Here is a 15,788-nt window from a genome sequence, read left to right on the forward strand (position 1 = left end):
GTAATTATGTATTAACCTTTATCCAGAATGAGATTTCATATGCCGGTGTAGTGGCTACCGAGACTAATATATGTATCAAACGGTCCATGATACATAGATTTGGAATTCAATTCACATTCTCACATTTATAATAACTGAAGAACGAACCCTTGGAAAAAAATCATATATATACTCCATTTTTGTTTGGCTTGCAATAACAGACACTGGGTGGAACGTGGCCTATTTCTAGGGCGATAATAACAGGATGTAGCCGGGGGGGAGGGAGTGGGAAAGAGAAATATGCATGTGAGTGGAGCTTATTGGCGGAATGTGAACAGCCCTGGGCCTTTTATGTAAAGCAAAGTGCAGTTACAAAACCCTAAATTGACACGTACTACACGCGGGGAACATGCTTGCGCATGTGAATAATCATAACCATCGACACTGACCATCTTTTCTTCGCTTCACTTCAGGGTTGTATTTTAAAAGCTTCCATAATAATGACCATAAAGTTCAGTGACTGATCCCTTATAAGGGAACATTTATGTACTGAAAGAAGATACCAATTATGTTCTCAGATTTCGAACGCCGACAGTCACTGCAGGAGCGAGAGCTATTGCATGGCCTCGCTAGCAGAGAATTTTAGAAGCGAATTCTCGCAAGCACTTTCCTTCGCGAAGTCGTAAACTCTGTATCACATTTCACGAAGTTGCCAAAGTGGGGCGCAGTTGGATTGGCTGTCTGGTTTCGAGGACACGCACCCTTGCTTCATGCTGGCAAAGGTATCTTCTTATTGATGCTAGGTTAGAGTTATATAGGGTTAGCCGGAGGTTACCGGAAATACCGAGCTGCAAAAATAAACATATCCGTGCATGCCGTGCTTTTGAGATGCACATATAGTACTTTCATAGTCTGGTCAGGCACCTTATGATCCTTGCAGGCTACCCCTGTCCGCCCTCACGGTCCGTCATGGACCATGCTGCATGTGTGCCACACTCATGGCGTATGATGATATGGTGTTGATATGTTGATATGCCTATCGTACTGTATGTTACGCAATTAGTATTATATAGTTCCTCGTATTACTCAGTACCCGTGAAGTAGCTCTCAGTGTCAACAGGTTGTTGACCCCTGGTCTAGACAACACCAGGGCTGACAACACTCGAAAAATTAATCGACCACGCACGTATTATATATGTATATATATCAGTTGAACATCGAATAATGTATACGCCCTTTACGACATATTTTATTATTTTAACCCTAGACTCTCCCCACTTACTCTTTCTTCCCAGAATGAAAGTCTAAAAATGGGTTATTCCTTCCTAACCAAAGTCCTTTGGTGTAAATAGTACGCTGTACGCACAACAAAATGTTTTTTTCCTTCGACTGCGGATACGCTTGACACGCGTTCATCCGGATCTTTGTCCTCATTGTGATTACAGCCAATCATATCCTTGGATCCTCTAAGAGCCCGCCAATCAAAACATTAGTTGCAAAGGATATAGCGCTCGGCACAGTGGATACAAGGATCGCCTAGTCGCTCGCTCGTCATATTAGTGCGTTATTTTCGTTGACTGTACGCACTGTCTGCTCTTTAAACAACTTGGCAGGTAAGACATTCTGTGCTTTATAAACATCTCTCTTGACTGAATTACAGAATGTTCACTCCGATCCTCTGTTTATTTTCTTGTAACAAGAAATATAGACGATGTTTAGATCGGTCTGTGAGTACAGAGTGTATAGGTCTTTGTGATTAATTAAAGTTTGTCGTTTAATTTTTAATCCGATGTGAATTCAGTCGCAGTACATTGTGAGGGATATATATTCATCTTAAAACGTTCAACCGGGACATTGACTGCTGTACTCTATGATTGGGCGTTATGAGCATTTTATTTAATATATGTGAACTTTTTTTAATATCTCATACTGTCGACTCTCTGGGAATTTTATTCAAGGAAATTAATAAGAAAGCATTCATGGAATCGGGCCCAGCATTATATGATAATTTAGTAAATTGTCACAATCGAACGTTTTTAATCGAAGCTTATTATTGTTCATTGACCGTCGAACCCATCATGAGCGCGGGCCATCATCAATTTAAAGTCCCATGAGTGCGCACTTTCGTTCGTACATGTGTACTCGCAGGACATACACCATTATTTTGCAGTTTTTTAAATCCCATGCATTTCCTGAGAAGATAAAAATTATCTTAAAAGCTAAACTTGCAACAATCACATGTAACATCCAGATTTTGCCCATAAAAGACTAGTTTATTTTGTCCTGCTCCTCCTCGCACAACTGCTACAGGCTATATCCCATGTCACATGAAGCACTGATTGCTGTATTTTCTCTCCGTTTATTGAAAAAACTACATGTTCTGGCCTGTTTAAATGTCATGCTGTTCCCACCAACTGGTCAGACCCAGTTTATGGCATATCCCCCACCCACATCCCCAAACTGAGAAACTCCCCCAACCCTGCTATTTTAAGTACATGTGAGCTGCGCAAATCAGCGACTGTACTTAATGGGGAGGGGGAGCAAAGAAGAGCACATTAAATTCACTTGCCCTCCAGATGCTAGCCTCATGCTTCATGTGTGTGTGCAGGATGGAGAAAAAATATGAATGGTGGGAAAGGAAGAGAAATTAGTGTATAAGATGATTATGTAGGCTAAAGATACGCCACTTGTATCTCTTTATTTATGGGTTGCATTCATATTTTGTTGTAGCAAATGATTACATCAGTATTTCGTAAAGCCATTTCTAATGCAGCCTGAGCATTCAAACTATGGGTGTGTCCCGACAAACAGTTGGAGAAAGGGTCAGAAATTGATTAGTTGTATGAATCAGCAACATTGTGGATAAAGCATTTAAAAGTATGACATTTTTATTTTCATAAACGTTAGTGAAATGTTTGTAAATGGAAGAGAAGTGGATTTAAAATTCAGACAGTTCATGTTTATCAGTACTTTACATGTATAAATAGTCAAGGGTGACTGGTTTCATGTGTTGATCACAAGTGCTAATGTGAAACTGGTTACTTTTTAGGTTAGTGACTTATTGTCCCACATTTAGTGACCTTGACCTCTATCACTGTCCTGCATCTGGGGACTTAACAGTGTCAGTTTAGCAGGCAGCAGCTGAATAGTTTTTAAACCTGCCAGATGACAGTGTGTGGGCTGGCTGGAAGCAGTTTTTTGTGCGTGTGCATGCATGCATTCATGCTTACTTCCATGCATGATATATGACATAGCAGAAAGTTATTTTTTTCAGTACTCTTTATTTGATTTTAACCATTCAGCATAGTGATTTTGTATTTTCAAGTAACAGATTCATTTTTGGAACCAGTTCATAGAGTTAACATTCTCAGTTCTTTCCAGCTTTCAAGTTACTGCGGAATTGTAGTCCTAGAAGTTCCAAAACATTGCACCCTTTCCCACATATTCGCCTTTTTTTTAAAAACTTTTGGGAACAGTCCAAAGAATCGAGGCTGTTCACAGTGTGTGTTAGTTCTACATCTGTTATTTGTTATCAGAGAGGATTCAGTAGAGTGCATTGATATTTTTGTCCTTTATTGCTGCTGCTGTTGTTGTGAGGCTTGGAGTAGTTAAACTGAATCCTTGATGACTGTTGCTGGCAAGCATGTCTTCTCCACATCACCATTCATTGCTCCACGGGGATGAGTGCCAGATGCTTACTTCTCTGCTTTAGTCAAAGAAGTTTGTACTAGAATGATTTATCTCTCCTGTCTAGTTCTTAATAGGTTAGTCCTTGTTCAGAACTACTTGCAGTGGTTCATCAAGCTATGAAGATTTGCTATGTGTTACGTTCTGGAGGATATGATGTTGGATTTTATGGGAGTTTATTATGCTCCATATTCAAGTTTTTGTTCTTGCTAGGCATCTAGCTGCAGTCATCAGCCCTAGTTCAGTTCTTGTATCACACAAAGATGTGTATTGCATAAGTTGCTGTGAAGGCAGTAAATAAAAAAGCAGTTTCGTGAATGTGAAATGGATTTTTCAGTTACCTGTTTGTAGAAATACTGGCCCTACACTTAGGTCACTTCTTTTCAGCTGACTTAAAAAAAAAAAATAATCTTTGTTAAAATGCTTGTAGAACAAAGATGTGTAGATGGGAGTCTGAGACTGAACAGTTATAGCCATCAAATTTTGTTGACACATCTTTTGTGCCTGTTGCACACAGTTTCTTTTCTGTTTTTTATCCTGCAAAGGATTATGATTCTCAAAGACAAAGAATTTTTACTTTTTTCTCTCATGTAGCATTGTTGGAATTATTGAGTAAGTAGCATTTTCCAGTTTGTGATAGTCTGCACAGCTGTTTTAACATACAGTTTTATTGGCTACACTAAGAAAAAAATGTGTTATCTAGGTTCTGGTAACAGTGCAGCCTCTTTCCTGTAATTTTGCAGCAACTGTTGAAGCTAGTTTGGTTCATGTGAAAGATTCTCAGACTTGGCAGGTGGCAGTCCTGTTTGGCACAGTAGCAGAGATTGTTACAAGCAGTTGACGTCAGTTTTAGTTGGGACAGGGTAAATTTCAAGAGGGAGAATGTGCATATGGAGGGACTTTTCTGGAACTGCTGTCTTAACGACTTGCAGATGTTGGATCCCGCTAGCATTTATACAAGTCTTTTTTTTTTAAAGAAAACTTTATTCATGTTTTGTAAAGGGAGGGGTAAAAGTTTAGGCAGGAGATCTATGTCTGAAAAATTTCATGGTTTTAACACCCCAGGAGGCAGAAAATATTGTTGTAGATGTCAGGTCTTTGCAGGTTCATTAGTTAAGGTTCTGACAGGAAGTGTCAATGTGCCTCACTTTGTTTCGTTTCTTTCTCTCAACAAAGGCCCACAAGAAAAAAAAAAAAAAGAGAAGAATTTGGAAAAATGTGGGTGTATGTTTGTAAAAGCACAAAAATACAAACATATAAGATGCAAGACAAAGGCCTACTCAAATATCTTTCCATTTCCAATTATCTCTCAGCTGTAGGATTATCTGCATAAAGTTGCATAAATACAGTAAGAATTGCACTAGTAACATGGTTACTATCTCTGAAGTCACGACGTTTTATCTTTTTGTGGATGAGGGAAGCATCAAAACTGGATTTTAGGGATGGGTGGAAAAGTGGTTAACCCTTTTTATGCCCAAATCAGTGTGTTTATGAGATGCTTGATTCTTTGAATGGGAAAAGAATAGCCAATTTTTTTCTTCTGACAATTTTAGAATCAAAGTTTCAGCTGTCACTCGCAGTTTAAGGTTTAATGAAGGTAGAGCAGCAGTCTATCATGGAAAATGGGATAATGAGCTTGCTGACAGTCAGACTTTTAACCTGTCCTTTTGTCACAGGGATCAGAACATGTTGTCTGTTTCAGGTTGGAGTCCATTTTGTCATCAGCTCGCCATGGCATTACCAGGCGCCCCCACCACTAACAAGCAGGTGTTGGATAAGTATCTCCAGCTTGAACAACCTGACGATGGCATCATGGCCGAGTATGTATGGATTGACGGCACAGGGGAGGGCATTCGCAGCAAGTGCAAAACTCTGAATGCAGAGCCCAAGTCACCCAAAGGTAAATAGAGCATATATTTATTGTTTTCAGTTGGTATGTCTGTGTATTTAAATTATGGTAAAATCTGTGAATGATCTCAAAGATGGGTTGCAAAAGAGCTCATGATAGTCAATTTGCCTTGTAAATTTGTGGACACGTAACTGAAAAAAATGAGCTTGTAGACACAGTGAAATGCCAAGTTCAGCTAGGTCTGTATGTTTACTGCTAATCAACGGCTGGACCATTATTTTGAACATTTCCAACTCAAGAATTATATAGTAGGGAAGGAGGAGCTGCTGCATTCAGAAGCAATGTAAGAATGTAAGTTCTCGATAGAATAACAATTTTATTTGATGTTAATCCAAGTGACATTATATTGATTGCACAGATTTTTATTCCATATTGTGTTACAAATCTATTCTAGCTTGAAAAAAACAAGAAAAGATTTTAAGGATTTTCCTAAAAAACATGCCATCTAAGAAGGTTTTTTTTTTGCATTGAATATCTTGAGGTTAATTTTATACACATGGTCAGATAAACACATGAACAGCAGTGTGGCTTCATGGTGCATTTTTTTTCCAGACTGTCCAGTTTGGAACTTTGATGGATCCAGTACATACCAGGCAGAGGGATCAAACTCAGACATGTACCTTTACCCAGTCGCACTTTTCCGAGACCCATTCCGTCGTGGAAAGAACAAGCTGGTTTTATGTGAAGTCTACAAGTATAACAAAAAGCCTGCAGGTATAAAGAAATAGCAGATATGTTTTATAGAATTGTCCTTTCTTTTTACATTTCTGAGTTTGCAAATAGTTCTGTAGAGATCTTTTAATAAAAGGATATCAGCCAACTGCAGTAACTTAATAGTCCTTATACATCGCAGACAGAACATTTGACTTAATCTTTTATTTTGTAACCCCATGTGTCACAATGTCATATCCAACATTATAATCCAAAAGTTTACATAAAGTCCATTTCAGTCAGTAAGCTGTGTAAGAGAAGAAAGATGGCCACTTGTGTATAAAGTGCAGTGAATACAACAGTTTGTTTACTGTGTCAGTGTATTTTTCCTTTTATATGGCACAAATGGATTCTAGCATTGTTAGCTTTGAGGTATATTGCAAATACTTTGTGATCCATCTTGTAACCATTACTTGCACATGTGTTTTTGTGGATAGGTGGGTGTGTGAATTTTTGAGGGAGATAAAGAGAAAAAGAAATAAAGCAGGCATGTGTGTATCCCATACACATGTGTTGGTGTTTTTGGTGTAGATTTTGAAGCTTTATCATCATTATTTAATTCGTTACAAAGAACATCAAGGAACTGATGATGCACAGATTGAAAAAGAAAGTCACTAGCAAATCAGGAATATGTGCATCAACATCATCATTAGGATTGTTGTGTTTGAGAATATGAGAGAGTTGTGTTAATGTTAAAAATGTTTGCCTTCATTTCAGAAACCAACAGAAGAAAAACATGTGCTGAAGCAATGGAAAAGGCAAAGGATACTCACCCATGGTTTGGAATTGAACAGGAATACACGCTTTTGGACTATGATGGACATCCCTTTGGATGGCCCAAGAATGGGTTTCCAGGGCCTCAAGGTGTGTGTTGAATGATTTTTGTGTTATCAGGTAGGGAAACCTGGATCTTGATCTTGAACAGATGGGGAAAATTAATGGGGTCATGAACAATCATTTGAACACTAAATGTATTAGAATATAAATCTACACTCGTATGTGAGTAATATTCACAGAGACCCAATGTGAAGTATTGAATTCACATGTTAACTTTATGCCAGGTGAAGGAAAGTGTAAGTTGTCATAGTTGTTTCAGCTTTTTTGGACACTTCTCTTTATGTGCAGGTCCTTACTATTGCGGTGTTGGTGCCAACAAGGTCTATGGACGTGATGTAGTTGAAGCACACTACAGAGCCTGCCTTTATTCAGGCATCAAAATTGCTGGTTGCAATGCAGAAGTCATGCCAGCTCAGGTATGCATCAGCTGAATGTTCCTTCAGGTTGCATGCATTGATCTGTCCTCATCCTGGACTTTTCTGACTACTAATATGTAGATATAGAAGCTGGTCTAAAGTGTATCATGCTTTCACTTATAGTGAACACCCTTAAACGTTTGACAGCAAATGTTCACTTGTAATAAATTAAAACAAATTTGCATTTTCAGTGGGAGTTCCAAGTTGGGCCCTGTGAAGGTATCGAAATGGGTGACCACTTGTGGGTGGCTCGTTACATCTTGCACCGAGTTGCTGAAGAGTTTGGTGTGGTTGTGACCCTTGATCCCAAACCCATGGAGGGTGACTGGAATGGTGCTGGTGCCCACTGCAATTACAGCACCCAGGCCATGAGAGGACCTGGGGGTGTTGCGTGAGTTACATTCAGCATATGTAAATGATGAAAGCATATAGCTTTATAAATGTTTGCTGCTGTGTGCATTTAATAAACTTTGTTAGGAGAATGGGTTGAATGTGCCTTATATGGTAAAATGATAGTAATCCACACATGAATAGTTGAAATTTTGAAGTTGGAAAGGATGTTATGTGATATTGCTCCAATCATTTCATGGAAAGTTTATGTTAATAGGAGTGCCAGAGAGTCTGCTAGTTGTTTACACACTTTTTTTTTTGGACCTGTTCATAAATGTAGCGTAATTGTGTCTCTAGCTGCATCTTTTCTTGTCAAGTTTATAAAGTGATTTTATTTTAATTTCAGTGAGATAGAGAAGGCTATAGAAAAGTTGTCCAAACACCATGTTCGTCACATTAAGGCGTATGACCCTCGAGAGGGGAAGGATAATGAGCGCCGTTTGACAGGCTTCCATGAAACATCCTCCATTCATGATTTTTCTGCTGGAGTTGCCAATCGTGGAGCCAGCATTCGCATCCCCCGCCAAGTATCCGAAGATGGTTGTGGATATTTGGAAGACCGACGTCCTGCATCAAATTGTGATCCATACTCTGTCACTGAGGTTCTTATTCGCACCACTGTTTTGAATGAATAACTGATCTGAGATACTTTAAGAGGCAGAATCTATGGAGTGGGAGTGCAGAACATGCCATAGGGTAAAGATGGTCAATATTTAGTTGCGTAGGCCCTGGTTAGGATTATGGTTTGCGGTAATAACAGTGACTTGGATAAAGAAAGTCTAAGTCTGATGCCCTGCATTTCAACTTCATGCCTACTAATGTGAGGAGTTCAAAAGGATCATACCTCAGACACCCAGTACGCAAGCTTGATGTTTAATCTTTTGTCGTCAGAAGGGTAACAGTATTTTCATACCGCTACATATTGTGCCATCTTTTATTTTCACCCGTTATGATTTTGCTTCTCAGGTTTGGGTTTTATGGGGGTTTTTTTTAGGTTGGGGGAGGAACTGCTGGACAGAATCTCATTTTAATTGTGAGTACATTTAAACAGTTTCAATTTGTTACAGTGTTGGGAATGTGAATATGGTGTGTTTGGACTTTACCTGAAAAAGAAAAAGGGTCAGTCAAAAGGGAATAGTTGCCATTAGGGCTTGTTTTCGTTTGTTTCTATATCGCAAGAAAAAAAAAGAGACATTTTGGTTAATAAAAATGGGTATGAAGCAGTAGACACTTCAAATGGAATCAGTCTGGGTTACAGATTTTTGTTGGGAAATGGGTTTTCAAAGTTTGTGTGTGCATATTTTACTCATGTGAACATGTCTTTATTTTACAAAATGTTTTCTTTACTTATCTTTAGGTGCATTGTGTATATATATGTATATTTTTTTCTGTGACAGTGTATAAGGTGTAATTTGAGCAAATTTTGAGATGAGGCAATAGAATGCAGGAAGTAAACTCAATGGTTTATAATTGTGATAATTTTGTGATTCAAGTTGTAGATCTTTTCGACTTGAAAGATTACACCAAGTACTTTAGCTAGCAAGCTGTGTATTTAGGATGGAGCTTTTAATGATTTTTCTAAGATGTAAGCATTTCCCTACTCCTCCTTTGGAACAATATTATTGGCAGCTTAACACAGCATTTAATGAGATGTTTGAGTAAGTGCATTTGTAATATATAAGCTATCATGCTGAAAGATTAAATGATGGTATATAAAAGATATATAAATATATTTAGATTATAGTAGAATTAAGCTGCCAGATTGTTTTTCACTGGTACTTTCAGCAGACTGTGTACTTGAAAAAGTATTGAATACATTGTCACTGCCAAGGCTTCAATGTGTTTTGTTCCTCCTCCGTGTATGATTGTCAGAGGAATGTCAGCCAAAGGAAATAACAAATCTTTATTTATGAAGGTAACAGAATAAGCAAATGTCCCTTTTTTTTACATCTAGCCTTCAATGTAAGAAGAAGATATATAAAAACTACGTTAATTCAAAACAAGGCAATAAAATCACAGAAATAATATGTACAAAATGGTGGTTGAATTGACTTGTTTTTTGGTTGCTTTTTTTCTCTAAAGCACTAAAGTGTTTATGTTTGTTTTGTCGGTGGAAGTAATAGATGAATAGTGGGTAGTATAAGTAATAAGTAACTTATTCGATTGTGTTCACTCTCGGGTCCATTAAGACAATCTGCACCGAATAAGGTATTCGTGTGTCCAATGAACATCTCCCCAAATTGTCATACAGTTTGTACTTACCTTCTCATACTTATAGCTAAGGAGTTCTCACTGAATAAAGAATTTTTAATCCTAGGGTTGAGTCACTGGCGACACAGAAACATTTTGTTCTCGATGTCGACGATAGAGCAAGGACGTGTATAGGGATATTAGTTCTTGGATAGAGGGATTATCCAGCTTTCCTCGATAACATTCCCTTCTCCAAGCAAATAATGTGTGACCTGTTTGTGAATGATCGAAATAATAGAGATGAACCCAAGATGTGGCCTTGCGGGATGTGGTGCAAAGTTTTGTGACTCACTAGATCGCGACACACATTTAGCGACACTTTTAAATAAATTGTGTTGTTATTAACTGCCCTAGTTGAAGCCATATATTGATGGTGAGGATTGAATACCTTTTAAACCGACCACTGATGTCCACCCACCAGCTATACATTTTGCAGAAAGCTGGTGAGGCACTAAAGCATTTGCGGCTGGGACTTTGTTACCATCCTGAAGAGGGGAATAAACATGAAGACGCGGACTTTATCTTCACCCATGCACTTAATTAGTTTACATTTTCCAGAGTCATCCAATTGCTGACACTTACGTTTCTTGTACTGTTGGTTTTGTTTTTTCCTCTTCCATGTGCAATGCATTGAACTCGCATCCGCACAGGGAACTGCACTTTACTAATCGGCTGTTATTATTAAATGTCCAAGATGAAGGGAATGTCGTGAAGCTTTTAATTCTACCACTTAAGCTGGTTGCCCCCTCGATACTATCACCCGAGGCAAGGTCAAAGATCTGGTGAAAGAAAGGTCCAAGGATTGATAGGAGGGTGGGTGAGCTTTTTTCTTTGGGTAGTTTTGGGATGCTGGAGATAATTCAGACAGCAGGTGGGAATTATATAATAGCTACAAACTAAGTTTTCATGTCGCTAATAAGAAGAAAATCTGTATATTAGATTTATTTCATCTACATGCATTTATATTTCTTTGATGTTATTATTCTGCACTGTATTTTACTGTACATCATATAAATATAGACCTAATTATGGGCGAATTAAATGCATTGATGGAACCCTTTTTTGAAGTCCTACAATAATCTCTGTATATGATATAAATATTTATTTATAATGTCTAAACATAAAGATGCGTACAAGTCTATATCTATATACAGTGGGAAAAAGCTTTGATTTGCAAACATGTCTAAATGGCTGTAAAAGCTGATCGTATTTACCGTTTCGAAGATTAGATCCACAGAAAAAAAAAATCATCATACATAAGGTTGTTCGAATAATAAATAATAATAATAAAGCAGAAATATATTCCGACTGGATGTGGTTGTAAACATGAGTGTAGACAGGTCCATCAGCCCACTATTCGTTGCTACATATGGTTGTTCAGAGTTGTAAGAAACTCGGTGAGCCTATTTACCTAAAAAAAAATATGTGTACGAGAAACGGCGAAGTAGCTTTCAGTTGATATCGCCGATCGAACTTCCGTCATGCACCTCAAAATGAACACTATACAGCAGGACCCAAATTTAGCTAATCGAAGCTACAGATTATCCATAGTTTATGTTTAAATAGTTTTTGATTGACGTTAACTCGTTAGTCTTTATCTTCAGACTTCAGTTCGTGTTTCCTTAAAACCATATTAAGTCGTTGAACCAAATTAATACAACTGTATGATACAACCAGAAAGGATCGATATATTCGATCTCTGAAACAACCTGGACGGCTACATGCATAAATGCTGATCTCTTGTCGTAGATGATAAGATTATATATACAATTATATCTGTGCGTTAACAAGAGACTGAAAAAAAAAAATCACGGAGAAATTGAAAAATTTGACTGAAAAAGACGTAAAATAGCTGGAGGAGAGGTGGTTGCATTGGGTGGTAAGGCGGTGGGAGAGGAGAGGGATTCGAGGGGAGGCCACTCTACGCGATTACTAGTTTCAAAAATCTTGTATCTTACAACCAAACAAAATGGTAAGTTGTTTTCACACGCAATTTGGAGGTTATCAAACAAAATAACACTATTAAATCTAGTTGTCTACGAAAACTAATTAGGTTATGGAAGATAGCAGACGAAGTCTGCGCTTCTGTGACGAACGTTGACATAATAAAACGTGCCGAAGCATGGATTGTAATATGATGGCGATCGTGTGTTTGTGAGAGAAAGTGCTTCCTCCTAATGGTGATTATGCATTTTTGGTAAATCGAAACGATGGGAGTACTCTTGCTACCCGCCTTTTTTAGTGTAGAGTACGAGCGACAATTTACCGTTGTCTAAAGGTCCAGAAAGTACGTCACGATCGATTAGCTAAATTCGCGGTGATTCTGAGTATTTTTCCACACAGCATACGCACACAATTGATTCCCAGATTTAAAAAAAAATGGATATATGGGTGTCTTTCTTACAAAATTCACATCATTAATAATCAAACAAGTGTTATTTATTTGCAATTGTAGTGCATCGTTAGAGCAAACACTTGCACACACGCATAAAAAATATCAAAGAGTATTTGGGTGAGCTGAATTTTTTGCTCTTTTATTTGTTTAGTCCGTGACACTACATACAGACCTTGGAGACATGAAACTGGAGCTCTATTGTGAGCAATGCCCTCGTGCTTGCGAGGTAAGAACACGGTGGAGATTAAGAGACTTTAAATGGTTTGATTATTCAAACTGTAGAGAGAATGACTTTGTAAAATATGGACAGTCATACCTATTACAACTGCAGATCTGTGCTTTAGCTGTACATTTTGTTACTGTAGGTGATAAATGATAAAATTTTAATTCTTAACCATATTTAGAGGACACTTACTCACAATAGACACAAACATTAAGAATTTAAAAGTTTATTTAGTTGGAATGGAAAATTACTTTTATTTATATATATACTTACATACCAAATATAAACTGATTGTTAAATGATTTTCCTCATTTTATTTTAGAAAGCATTTTTTCATATTTAGAGTGATATAATTTGATATTGGAAAGTAGTTATTTTATAATAAAAGTACACACAGGTTGACATATCCGGATAATCCGAATTCTAGATAAATTCAACTATACTTGTTTCGCATTTTTTTTTCCAGAACTTCCTTGCATTGTGTGCTAGTGGCTATTATGATGGATGCATTTTCCACAGAAACGTCCCAGGCTTCATGGTACAGACAGGTGATCCAACCGGTAAATTATAATTTCTTGAATTTTACAAACACCATAAATAGAAAATCACCAAAATGATAATTTAGCTTAACGCATATTGAGAATAAAATGTAAAAATTGTTATTGAGCTATTAACACACACCTAATCAAAGAAGTTTGCACCATATAAAATCTTGTTTTTTAATAAGGGGTCACTTGTCTGAAATATTCCCTCTGCCACCTCTGATAAAGGGAGATAATCTTTTAGGGGCACTCATAGGCTTCTGTACTAAAGACTGGTTCGGAATAGAAACCGAATTAGAAAAGGTAAGAATTTTCCCAAGTGGGGAAACCGGCAGTGAAGTGGGCAGTGCTTTAAATGGGTGTAAATTATTCAAAGGGTGAGATAAAAGTTTGAGAGTTTGCTTGAAACAGTAATGAGTAATCTAGTCATTTTAAAAAACACCAACTTGCTATCAGATAGATTTTTTTTATTTGCTACAATGGGTTATGGTGGTTTTTTTATGCAGGCAAAGGAAAAGGAGGAGACAGCATTTGGGGTGGATATTTTGAAGATGAATTCAGAGAGAGTTTGAAGGTAAGCTTTCCTTTTTGCATCTGGATATGCATGATGCTGCTATTGGTTCTAACAGAAGATTGCTTTCTGTAATAGTTGAGTAAGTAAATGTTTCTGGATCAACCCTTTACACTTTGCTGAAACATGAATAGCCTAAGAAAAATATGTAGTTGGTGGCCGAGGAAGAATCTGAATTGTAAAGAGTTAAATATTTTGGAAAGTTTTTTCAAAGTTTTAACATTAATAAAACAGTGTTTAGACTGTTGTTAAATGCCTAATGGTGTACACAAGTGCCATTGTATATATATATAAGTTATAGCTAGCTGGTAATGTTAAATGGTGCAGTTCCAGAGATCTTATGAGGTGGTATGATGCAGTTTCCTCTCTTTTAATTTAAAATTGTTTTTTAATTCCCCTGTAAACCTCAGCTTTGCAATATACTGATAATAATTCCATAATAACTCTTTCATTCCCACCCACTAAAAAACATAAAAATAAAATAATTTTTTTTGTAAATAGCTGTTAATAAATGTAATAACTAATAATTTAATATGCTAAAAATTATTTTTGTATAAATTAATTTTCATTTTACAGTGCATATTCATCTGTGTGTGAGTGGATATTTGAGAATGTGTGTGCATTACTAGTGTAGACTTATAAGTGCATGTGTTTTTTTTATACAGCATGCTACTAGAGGTATAGTTTCAATGGCAAACAATGGTTTAGATTCCAATGGTTCGCAGTTTTTCATCACCTACTCCAAGCAACCACATCTGGATATGAAGTACACAATTTTTGGCAGGTAAGAGTGAAAGAGATATTAATGGTAACCATTCTTTTTGCCCTTTAGAAGATGTTTGATTTTTTGCTGTTTATGTACAAACACCAGACTACTAAATCAAGGACATTTCCTGGATACCATGTGTGATATTAGTATCAGTAGAGATATCAACATGTATGATCACATGTTAGATTGGGGAAACAGATAGCCAAGTGCTTAGAGCACTGTGATTCAAACCTGTAGGGATGCCAGGCACAGCAAACTTCCTCCAGTTGACCCAGCTGTTGGGAATGGGTACCTAACTCCATGGAGGGTTGGGGAAAGTGAGGTAGTGAGAGAGCGGAGGGAGATGGATATCGCCCTCGCAAAAAGTTGGCTTTGAGAAAAGTGTGGTCTCCAATATCTCTCTCCCATGACCTGAAGGTTTTGGGATAATGCTTACTTTTTTTCCCTTTACATTAAAGATACCTTTTCAAACATGAAACATCTCAGGCATGATGTATAGAAAGAATTGTGTCCTCATCAATCACTGCGTAAAATGTGAACTGTGGAAGAAAACTTGTCAGAAGTTTGATTTCCAAGATCTGTTTAGGTACCTCTTGATCAATAAAAACCTGGTTTTTTTGCATTTCTGTGGCTTTAAAGCCTAGTACATTAAGATGCAATAGGTTTGAGGCTCTTGTTTATTTTCAGACTTATTGATGGCTTTGAAACCTTGGACAGTCTGGAAAAGGTTCCTGTAAATCCCCAAAATTATCGTCCGGAAACGGAAATAAGAATACGTAGTGTGACGATCCATGCCAACCCCCTGGCTGTATGATTTACAGAGAGAAAATGATCTTAATTTGTTGTGCTTTGGACTATGCAGAAGACTAAACAAAATTAACAAGAAAGACAGCAAGTGCAAGAAGGGTGCAGATCTAGGCCTAGAAAATGAGTATGAGAGGAGAGAACCATGCACCAGCGCTGAAAGTGGAAATCTGGACTGTACAGAACATTTGAAGTTCTGTAGGAAGATACTTTGATGTGACTAGTTCAGTGCCCAGTCCTTGGTGTTTGTGAGTGTTTATGTCCAATAAAAGATGGTGCCTGACTTTGACAATGTATATTAGTAA

At 37.4% G+C, this 15,788-nt stretch overlaps 2 protein-coding genes across 4 annotated transcripts; both read left to right on the plus strand.

Moving 5' to 3' along the window:
* Positions 1-1,442: 1,442 nt before the first annotated feature.
* Positions 1,443-9,960, plus strand: LOC112576064 (glutamine synthetase-like). 2 transcript variants are annotated; one of them, XM_025258292.1, is made up of 7 exons: positions 1,443-1,592; positions 5,369-5,566; positions 6,128-6,289; positions 7,004-7,150; positions 7,412-7,539; positions 7,731-7,930; positions 8,276-9,960. In XM_025258292.1, the coding sequence occupies exons 2-7, from the start codon at positions 5,398-5,400 to the stop codon at positions 8,562-8,564; spliced, it is 1,095 nt and encodes a 364-aa protein (XP_025114077.1). In that variant the 5' UTR covers positions 1,443-1,592; positions 5,369-5,397; the 3' UTR covers positions 8,565-9,960. The 2 variants fall into 2 exon arrangements, with proteins under 2 accessions (XP_025114077.1, XP_025114076.1); XM_025258291.1 differs by lacking the exon at positions 1,443-1,592 and having other exon boundaries at positions 5,352-5,566.
* A 2,114-nt stretch (positions 9,961-12,074) lies between these two features.
* On the plus strand, positions 12,075-15,772 carry LOC112576066 (peptidyl-prolyl cis-trans isomerase-like 3). 2 transcript variants are annotated; one of them, XM_025258293.1, is made up of 6 exons: positions 12,075-12,151; positions 12,726-12,800; positions 13,264-13,357; positions 13,846-13,913; positions 14,576-14,694; positions 15,367-15,772. In XM_025258293.1, the coding sequence occupies exons 1-6, from the start codon at positions 12,149-12,151 to the stop codon at positions 15,491-15,493; spliced, it is 486 nt and encodes a 161-aa protein (XP_025114078.1). In that variant the 5' UTR covers positions 12,075-12,148; the 3' UTR covers positions 15,494-15,772. The 2 variants fall into 2 exon arrangements, with proteins under 2 accessions (XP_025114078.1, XP_025114079.1); XM_025258294.1 differs by lacking the exon at positions 12,075-12,151 and adding an exon at positions 12,341-12,359.
* The last annotated feature ends 16 nt before the right edge of the window (positions 15,773-15,788 follow it).

The sequence above is a fragment of the Pomacea canaliculata genome, linkage group LG11 (genome assembly GCF_003073045.1).
Source record: "Pomacea canaliculata isolate SZHN2017 linkage group LG11, ASM307304v1, whole genome shotgun sequence".
NCBI lineage: Eukaryota > Metazoa > Mollusca > Gastropoda > Architaenioglossa > Ampullariidae > Pomacea > Pomacea canaliculata.